Raw genomic sequence first — 9,401 nt, 5'->3', positions numbered from 1 at the left:
GGCCGGCAGGCTATCAGGGAGGGCATAGGGATCGTGGCCACCGCACATCGCGCCGTCGCGTCCAGGGGGCCGCGAGGGATTGCTGAATTGCTGGCGGCTGGCGCGGGTCGCGAGCGATACCTGCCCTGGACGGCTGGACTTGAGATTGCGTGCCAGTGGTGCCACCTAACAACCTTGCATCCCACGACCTACTCGTAGACTCGTAATAACTCTGTGTCACGGCGGTGAGAAGGGGTGAGACAGGGCCGGTGTCACCGCGTCAGTCACTCAGCCGTCAGGTGCAGGGACGTCAGCCGCGGCTTGCTGGTCTTGCGTGCCTGCTGCGACAATAGTTGGGCCTGACATCATACAGCTTGGTGCCCGGGGGCGCAATCGGGCCAGCGTGTGTGTACGGCGTAACTGCCATGCGGCTACGCCCCATCCCAGGGCCCACCACCCCAGGACCCCACCCCTACCTCCCTTCAACCTGGTTACCCGGTACATTTACCATACTGCCTATGTGCCAGTCCCAATTCGTGTAAGGGTTTGCTGGAGTCAGAAGCGGAAGCAAAGTCTCGGTTTGAACCCTAACGAAGTTCGTCCACGGTGGCACCCTCGTGACGGGATACCTTTCTTCTATTCAATTACGTTATATGACCGCAATGGCGTTGCTAGCAGACAAAACGTTGGCGGCGGCTACATTCCGCACCGTGGAAACCGGCTTGCAGGCTCGCGGCCGACTGGTGAGCGAAAGTAATTACAATATCCCTTGATATAAACTACAGTGGTATATCTAAGCCGGGCCTGAAAGCATGTAATGGCCGAGCGAGCACACGAACCAGTAATTTGCGGGTAGCAGTCAGCGCCCTCGCGTCTCGCACGGCTGCACTGCAGGCACCGGTCTGCGCTCTTCGGTCACGGCAAAGTAGCAATAGCGATGCATCCAGCTCTGGCCCGGCCCGCCAGCCGGCCAGGTCGCCCGCCGCGGCCGTCGACGACGGGGCCGGGGCTCCGGCGAAGCCTGGCCCAGCGCCGCGCACCCGTCGGGTAACATCGGCAGCACAGCCAGAGAAGCCGGCCCCAGACGGCGAGCCCTCCACCAGCAGCAGCCGCACGGGCTTGGATTCCGCCAGTGCGCCCCGCTACCCTAGGTCTCCACGCTCTGCCCAGGCACCGGGCGGCGCCACCCCGCCGGCTGCTGCCGCCGGCGCCGCGGCGTCCGCCGCCCCCAGCCCCACATCCCCCAGCACCGCATCCAGCACAGCATCATCCTCATCACCCTCAACCGCGCCTGCTAGCGGCCTGCCGGCGGCTTCTGCGGGCCTGCCGGGCGGTCTGACGCCGGAGTTACTTGCTCTCTACGGGCTCAGCGATGAGCAGCACGGGCAGATGAACACCTACCTTGACCACATGCTGGAAGTGAACCAGACCATGAACCTGACAGGTGGGATGGGAACATTGGGGTGAATGGGCCTGACAGGTGGGATGGGTTCGATGAAACTGACAGGTGGACTGGAATAGTTGGCTTAGCTATGGAAACAAGAGAATGCGCAGACGGGGAAGGGCCTGTGGTAAGGCGCTTGCTGCCGTGCCCTCGACCGTTCCGTATATGCCGGCTCGGAGCAACCGGCAGTGACGATACATGGCGTGCCTGCGGAGTATGTCCTCACGTGTGCATTCACTTCGCAGCTGTCCGCGACAAGGGCGATGCCTGGCAGAGGCACGTGGTGGACTCCCTCGCGCTACTGCCAGTCATTGAGCGGCACGCGGCAGCGATGGGGCTGCTGCGGCCCGCGGGCCCGGCTGTAGCAGGGGCAGAGGCAGGCGCGGCGGAGGCGCGCGGCTCGAGCGGGAGAAGCGCCGGCAGCAGCAGCGGCAGCAGCAGCCGCAGCAGTGGCGATGGCGTTGAGCTGAGGCTGATTGACGTCGGCACGGGCGCGGGCCTGCCTGGTATGATCATTGCGGCGGCGCGGCCGCAATGGAAGGTACGCGGGGGCTCTTGCCGGGCACGCCGCAGAGTACTGTACGTGTATATCGCGCCGCCTCAGGCAGCAGCGTCCGTGGCTTGATAGCCAGGTATTCCTTCTTGTGTCACGGCACTGAGGCGTGTGCCCAGGCAAAGTCATCGGTCGTGCGGCCCTCGCCGATACCGTACCACAACCTGTACGGTGACCCGCTGCCTTCCCTCCTTGTCCATAATCAACACAATCCGCAACCCGCCACCTCGTGTTCGCCACCTCGCAGGTAACGCTGCTTGACACGCTCCGCAAGCGCTGCGACTTTCTGAAGGAGGCAGCGGCGCGGGCGGGGCTGCGGAATGTGGATGTGGTGTGGTGCCGCGCGGAGGAGGGCGGGCGCCGGCCTGAGCTGCGGCAGGTGGGAGGCGGGGCTTGAGAGGGAGAGAGGAAGGGAGAGGGGGCTGGCGAGGGGCCTGGCACGAGGCTGGCGAGGGGGCTGGCAGGGGCCTGAACACAGAGGGCAAGGAAAGGTGCCGGAGAAAGAGGGCTGGAGAGGGTACTTGGGAAGCAATGGATACAGGGCCCGGGCCCGGACGCATACTTATTGCGACCATCCAGGTACACAACGGCCGGGTCGTGCCGTGCTTACTCAGGCACCCTTACCCTAAAGCACATCTCGTAAGCAATGCGCTCTGATCATGCATGTGACAGGGCCGTCATCCGTAACATGCGTAACATGCGCAACTGCTTGCTGTCCATTCCTCGCCCAACGCTTCGTGCTACCCGCTGCCTACCTGCAGGCCTATGACGTGGCAGTGGCTCGGGCGGTGGCTGAGACCCGAGTCCTGGCAGAGCTGTGCATGCCCTTCGTGCGCACCGGCGGCCTGTGGGTGGCAGCCAAGGGGCCAGATCCCGAGGTGCGGGGTTGGTTGCATGCTCGCGACCTGGGCGGGTGCATCTGCAGAGGCAAAGCGGGGGTTGAGCAAGGGCGCTTGCGGATGTTCCGTCTTGGCTGCTGCCGGCCTATCCCGCTTCCGCACGCACTTCGGCACCCATACTCGGTTTTGTTTTTCCAACCTCCTCCCGCACAGGCCGAGGTGGCTGCTGCCTCCAACGCCATCGGCCAGCTGGGCGGCCGCAAGCTGGCGCTGGAGCGTGTCAGCAGCACCACCCTGGCACCCGCAGCCGCACCCGCGCCCGGGTCCGCCGCTGCAGGCGCAGGCGAGGCGGCCACAGCAAGCGATGCTTTGGGTGCTGCAGGCGAGGGCCAGGCGCAGCAGGCGCAGGCGCAGCAGTTCACGGCACTTGTGGTGCTCAAGGATAAGAGCACGCCGGCGCGCTTCCCGCGCCAGCCCGGCACGCCGAACAAGAAGCCGCTGTAGCGCTTTCGCAGAGCTTTTGCAGGCTTCTCGTTAGGGTCTCGTAGGGCTCTCGCCAGCCGGCCGTTTTGCGCGTGTGTACGGTGGACTGTAGGCGGCTTGGGCACGCAGGCCGCAAGGTCGCTAGCGCAATGAACGACATATCAAGGTGGAGGAGCACGGCGAAGGAGTGATAGCAGGTCAAGGGGACGCATCAGGGTGTGGCGCTGCGGTAGGGGTTTGGCTGCCACTCATCTGGTGGTGCAATGGAGGTGCAACGGTGCTGCGGTGCACCGTTGGCGCGGTGGTGCTGGGGTCACCAGGGCATGAGTTGCACCTTGCACACGTGTGTTTGGTACCGTGATTTGTGTGTTAAGGAAGAGGGCTGCCAAGCCAGTGCTCACCCAGGGGTGCGGGGGCATGCAGCCAGTTCCGTGCGTCTTACAATGCTCAAGCTAAGTCATACGCTGCTCGCAAATCCCCAACAGCGCTTCAACTCGCCGTCGTATGTGTGCCCCATGGGGCCAACCTCAAAAGGAGGTGGTACAACTCTCGGAACACGGTACCAGCAGTCCAACCAAACAAACAATGACGAGACGAGACCACAGAACATCGCACATGCGTTGAGTACGCAAGATGATACGGCACCACAGCTACGTGTGCCGTGCAGAGGTTGCGCACATTGGGAGACACCAGCGGCAAGAATCCCACCGCGCCTCTGGCGTACTTTATACTCACCCACACGCACGCTTTAGGAAAGGGGTTTGCCACCGACGCGGCGAAACCACTAGCTCGTGCTTTACTCCACCGCATGCCCACTAGTGCTCCTCGCCTGTATTTGGTATTGAGGCTCGGCCAGTGACGCCCGGGATCAATGTGAAGCAAGCAAACTCAAGCCCGGAGCGGCCTGACTTGCGAGACCTCGACTTGATCCCGCTACAGCATGTGCGCAAATTGTGTTCAACCAAAGCCCGCTTCCCTGCCGGACAATACCAAAACCGCCAACAAAGTCATACGTCCTTCGCGTCAGGTGGGGCGTTGCTCTTATACCAACAGCGACACATCAATCTTACCACTGCACAGCCATGCAGTGCGTTGCTTCACACCCTCTGCCCCAACATACTGAGGAAGAGTCTCATGGCAACCAAGGACTGAGTAGGTTCCACCTTGAGTCAAACCGTGTCGGAGACATGCGCCGCCGTCCACACTTCATGCGAAGGAATAAGTGAAGGCAGCATGTGCTGACCGTGCTAGCATAAGCGTTGTTCATACCGTACCACAAACTCCGTCTCCCGCTCCTCTCCCGCCTGGCCTCACGCTGGCCCTCGAGCTCCCGTCTCAAATATCAAATCCACTGTGCGCCGCTCAGCCTCTCCTCCCTCAACAAGTAAATTGCATGCAGCCTAAAGCAGGCTGCGCAGGCTGGCAGGCCCTCGCCCCTTTCAACCGCCACATGCGCAGTTGAGGCCTTATCTCTCCATGCTCGACGCCCTTGCAGCGCTTCCTGCCCACTCCCCCAGCGAGACATAGCTGCTGCCGTGCTCACGCTTGCAAAACAAATAAGGTCCAATCATCCAGAAGCTCAGCGCTAGCCGGACACAACGATTGAGCGAAACCACAACACCGCCATATCTTCATCGTCATGCCTCCCTCCCCTGAAGACACGAAGTCAAAGGAACCGGACTGGACGTGCCGCACGCGCGAAGCCGCCCATGATTACCCAAACGTAATACAACGCTACGAAGAAACGCAATCCCTCTCCTTGGGTTCGGACCGAGCGCTGCACCCTGCTCGCAGCGCACACGGCTTCCCCCAGGCTTTAGACCAACACCCGACCTGCTGCCAACTCTCACACTCCGGCCGCGCCTTTCCCCTGCACCTGGAATTCTGCCACACCCGCTAGGGCGCTTACCACCGCGTCGTTGGCGACGGCAGCTTAGCGCCAGCTAGCACGCGTGACGGGGCGCCCGCTGCCGTTGCCGTTCCCGTTGCTGTAGCCGTGCTGGCCGGCGTGCTGGTTCTGCACCGCCCCCTGCGCCGAGCTGCCGTTTCCGGACTCGCGCAGCTGGTCCTGCAGCGAGAGGATCTCGCGCTCCATCTCCTCCAGCTTGGCGGCCAAGAAGTTCACCTGGTGCGTGTGTGTGCGTTGAGTTGGAGTTTACAGCAAAGCGTGGACAGACTTGTTGGACTGAGCGCATGAAGTGAAATTTGGGGCCCAGTACGTCCCAGTCACAACCCGCTTCCACTGTCTGCACGGCTGCACCGCCGCCCCCCGGCATCACACGGCGCCGACCCCACCTGGCGCTCGTAGTTCTCCTCCACGCGCGCCAGCTGCTCGCTGAGCTCGGCCACCTCGCGGCGGGCCGCCATCTCCGACTTGGCGGCCAGCTCGGCCTCCTGCAAGGAGAGCGGCCACCAGTTGGGTCAGGCAAGCCGTGCGATGCGTGCGATGCAAAGCCCGCCGGCCACAGCGCACAAGGACAAACAAGCGGACCCATCAAGCGCGCAAGCGCGCTTCATAATACATCCCCAGGACCACGCCCACCACGTTTGCAGCGCCTCCGGCGCCGACGCACCTGCCCAGCCGCCCCCACCGCGCACCCGCCCGCCCACCTGCGCGAACTGGCCCAGCTCGGCACGCAGCGCGCCGACCTCCTCACGCATGGACCGCTCGCTGCGCCGCACGGCCGCCAGCTCCGACTCCAGCGACTGCACCTGCCGCGACTTGGCGGTCACGGCCTGCGGCGCGCCGGGCACGCCAGGGACACACAAACAAGTCAGCAAGGACACCAGGCTCGCGACGTCACAATGCAGCTTCATAAGCACGATACGCTTGCGCCCCCCTGCCCACTCGCACGGCGTGGCGTTCACCGGTGAAATGGGCTTGCACTCCTTTGAGCTAGGTATCCCACCGTCAAACCCATCGGCCGCACCTGGCGCATCATTCCAATCTCCTTCTGCGCCGCGTCCAGCTGCTTCACGTACTCCTTGCTGGCGTCCTCGTGCTGCACCGGCACGCACACGGTGGGCGTGAAGCCGGGCTGGCTCCAGCGGCACACGAAGATGTGCATGGCGGAGCCGCCGGGGGTGGAGCGGCAGGCGCTGAGCACGCGGTTGGTGGTGCCGGGCTCCCACACGGCGGGTGAGCCGTCCGCGTTGCAGATGACCACCTGCAGGTTGTGAGGCCGCAGTGTTGTACGCAGGCGCTCTTACGAACTCGCACAACAACGCTCCTTGTTGCCGCTGGTCACAGTGATCAGAAAGCTCACCACCAGCGCCCCGATGGCCAAAGTACTCCGCCGCCGCATAGATTCCGCCCAGCGCCCTGCTCCAACCTTTCTCCACCCACCACCCACAGCTCACCCCACCCCACCCTCCATCCCAAACCCAACCCAACCCAGCCCCCCTCCCAAACCCGACCTGCCCAGCCGCCGCTCCCAACCCGACCTGTGCTCGCTCACCTTGGCCTGGATGTCGCCGCTGCCCTCGTACAGCGGCAGCTCCACGCGGCGCGTCCAGTAGCCGCCCACTTGGCGCATCAGCTTGACGCCCTCGCCGGCGTTCCAGGCGCCCAGCTCCGCCGCGCTGCCCACCACCACCGGGAACTGCCGCGGCTCCAGCTTGATGCCGTCCAGCATCACCACGAACTTGCACAGCACGCGCCGGTCGCCTGGCACGTCGGAGGGCGTGCATTCCAGGCAACAGGGGTTGAGAACGGCGGCGTCGGAGGAGCTAATCGGATGCGGTACTACATATATGAAATTTATCTGGCGTATGGGTGCAGCCACCCCTCTTTCCGAGTGCCCTTGCACACGCCCAAGCCCGCCCTCACGGGAGTAGCCGCAGCCCGACTCACTGGAGTCCTTGGCGGGCAGCACCACGGGCAGGCGCAGGATCTGGGTCGCCTCGGTGTTGCCCACGTGGCACATGATCTGGTAGTCCAGCTGGCCGGGGTTGGCTGCGGCGGCGGCGGGCTGCGACTCCTCGTCCATGCTGTTGAGCGAGGCGCCCGGCTGCAGGCTGACGCCCGAGGGCAGCAGCATCAGGTCGCGCGCGTTGCCCTCCTCCGTGTACACCGGCTTGCCGTTCTCCATCAGCACCAGCTGCCAAGCAAACCGGGTCGGGACAGCAAGACACGCACAGGGTTAGCAATCCACTCCTGCCACGCGTTGCGGCCCGCGGCCAACACAGGCAACCGGCGGTCAGCCCGGGCCCCTCGCCGTGGTCCTTGCTCCCACGTACCTGCCTAGCCGCCCCCACCCCCAACTTCCAGCGGCGCCCAGCCCCTTCTTCCTCCTCCCAAGCTCCCTTTTTCAGCATGATCCCACCTTGGCCTGCACCAGGCGCGAGGCGGGCACGCGCACCACCGCCACGTGGCTGTGGCCCTCCTGCCACTCCATCGGCACCGCGCGGGCCGGGTCCCACTCGCCCAGCGCCGGCGAGGAGCCGCTCAGGAAGAGCTGCGCGGGGCCGCAAAGGACAAGCGGGACAGGGTAGTCAAGCACCGGTAGGATACATCACGTCGAGGTCTGAGCAGCTGCCATGGCGATGGGTGCTGTACTGGGTTACGCGAGTCGTATTGGCGACGGCACGCGTGGCTTGCCCTGCTCGATCTTGTGTCAGGACCCCGTGCTACACGCGAGCACGCCTATCACGTGGCTGCCCTCCGCACTGCCCCTCAGACCTCCGCATCACGGCCGCAGCGCCGCGCCCACCTGCTGCCCGGGCTTGGTGACGTGGTGGGGCACGATGAAGCGGCAGCTCACGAGCGAGGCCTCATCGGGCTGCTCGAAGCTCACAGACGCCAGGCGCTTGCCGAAGCCGCGCACGGGCTGCTCCTCCGATTGCAGCTCGGCAGGGGACTCCGAGACGGCGGCGGCCTGAAGTTACCCGGGTAGAGAGCCGAGAACATGAAGGGGTCGACCAGTGCGCAGCGAGGGGCGAAGGGAGTGCAGCCGCGTGCCGCCTCGCCGTAGCGAAGCAGCAGGGCCCGTAACGTCAAGGCGCGTGACTTACCGGGGCAACAAGCGCCGAGCGCGGCGCATTCCTGAAAGCAGTCGCCGGGCTCAGCGCCGGCAACATAACTGCGAGGGTGAGCGAGGGACCTTCGGTGGAGCCTGGGGCGGTCAAGGGTTGCACGCTGTCTTTGACTTTCGCAAAGGCGGGAACGGTTGGCGGTGGCATCGAAACGGGAGCTAGCGCACCTGGAATTGAGGTCACTGCGCCGATTTTCGGCGTCAGCGACGAGCCACGGCGACCCTCCGCACAAGGCGGTCTGCGATGTTTCGGGTTGTTGCGTGAGCGCCAAGCCTAGGATTGACTCGCGCCATACTTGCATCGGCGCCAAAAAGGTCAAATCCTCACCGTGAGCATTTGAGAAGCATTTCCGGGCGTCCACGGTAAAGCGCTGACTAGCAGATGTATTTGAGCTCGCCGGAGAGGGGGCCTTGCTCAGGTTGCCGTTCCAAGGAGTCGCCTTCCAGATGCTTAATCGAGAGGGGTCCGGTGGAGCTCGGAATACTCGCTGGAGCCGACTTCCGAGTGTTGGAGGTATTGCTACTTTCACGCTCGCGACGCTCTAGATCGCAGGCTGCGCTCTCAGTTACTCCAATAATAGCAAGTAGCAGCAGGTTATCTGGAATACGCGCGCTGACCGGCCAGAATATATTGCACGCGCTTGCATCATTGTGCGTGCCCCCTGCCCGCACACACTGCGCACGCACGCTTGCCCCCCCGCTGGGAGCCGGCCCGTTGCGCCTTGCCTGCCGCCAACCCATTTGCCATATCAACACTAAGAGGCATCTCCAAGGTGTCATGACGCTGTCTGTTGTGCGATGCGTTTGTTACAGCACATTAGGGCCGGCTGTGGCCAGAGTCCGAACCACCCTTTTGGGCCAGGGCAAGGGCCAGGGGTTGTGGGCCCTCACCTAATGTCCTACTCGCATTGTGGCGCCTCGTGCATTCCCATCCATCACTGTATGCGCTGCCCACATTAGGTTTAATGCGCCCGTGTCTTAGATGCTTTGGTCACTTCTCGAGGGCAGCCCCACTTGGCCCGGCGCGCACAACACTCCCCGCTCAAGACCGCAGTTATAAGCGGCCATGC

At 63.9% G+C, this 9,401-nt stretch overlaps 2 protein-coding genes across 2 annotated transcripts; one reads left to right on the top strand and one right to left on the bottom strand.

The window, feature by feature from the left end:
- The first annotated feature begins 493 nt into the window (after positions 1-493).
- Positions 494-3,699, top strand: CHLRE_09g394584v5 (uncharacterized protein). Its single transcript, XM_043065720.1, has 6 exons — positions 494-722; positions 874-1,423; positions 1,669-1,964; positions 2,224-2,355; positions 2,738-2,854; positions 3,029-3,699. Exons 1-6 carry the CDS (start codon positions 642-644, stop codon positions 3,317-3,319), a joined length of 1,467 nt encoding a protein of 488 aa, XP_042921231.1. The 5' UTR covers positions 494-641; the 3' UTR covers positions 3,320-3,699.
- A 25-nt stretch (positions 3,700-3,724) lies between these two features.
- CHLRE_09g394547v5 (uncharacterized protein) lies at positions 3,725-8,925 on the bottom strand. Its single transcript, XM_043065719.1, has 11 exons — positions 8,660-8,925; positions 8,500-8,570; positions 8,312-8,379; positions 8,011-8,175; positions 7,624-7,755; positions 7,152-7,398; positions 6,757-6,965; positions 6,229-6,465; positions 5,909-6,034; positions 5,594-5,692; positions 3,725-5,423 (listed from the first exon to the last, which is right to left on the bottom strand). Exons 1-11 carry the CDS (start codon positions 8,677-8,679, stop codon positions 5,232-5,234), a joined length of 1,566 nt encoding a protein of 521 aa, XP_042921230.1. The 5' UTR covers positions 8,680-8,925; the 3' UTR covers positions 3,725-5,231.
- Positions 8,926-9,401: the final 476 nt, after the last annotated feature.

The sequence above is a fragment of the Chlamydomonas reinhardtii genome, chromosome 9 (assembly GCF_000002595.2).
Source record: "Chlamydomonas reinhardtii strain CC-503 cw92 mt+ chromosome 9, whole genome shotgun sequence".
NCBI lineage: Eukaryota > Viridiplantae > Chlorophyta > Chlorophyceae > Chlamydomonadales > Chlamydomonadaceae > Chlamydomonas > Chlamydomonas reinhardtii.
The sequence above is the reverse complement of the archived record's forward strand: the minus strand, read 5'-3'. Positions and strand labels throughout refer to the sequence as shown.

Bases quoted from the DNA above. Each gene is read 5' to 3' on its own strand.
- CHLRE_09g394584v5 (XM_043065720.1), top strand. From the start codon at position 642: ATGGCGTTGCTAGCAGACAAAACGTTGGCGGCGGCTACATTCCGCACC. The intron at 723-873 runs GTGAGCGAAAGT...GCTGCACTGCAG, and splicing joins TGCAGGCTCGCGGCCGACTG to GCACCGGTCTGCGCTCTTCG. The intron at 1,424-1,668 runs GTGGGATGGGAA...TTCACTTCGCAG, and splicing joins CCAGACCATGAACCTGACAG to CTGTCCGCGACAAGGGCGAT.
- CHLRE_09g394547v5 (XM_043065719.1), bottom strand. From the start codon at position 8,679: ATGCTTCTCAAATGCTCACG. The intron at 8,571-8,659 runs GTGAGGATTTGA...GAAACATCGCAG, and splicing joins ATGCTTCTCAAATGCTCACG to ACCGCCTTGTGCGGAGGGTC. The intron at 5,693-5,908 runs GTGGGCGGGCGG...CTCTCCTTGCAG, and splicing joins AGCTGGGCCAGTTCGCGCAG to GAGGCCGAGCTGGCCGCCAA.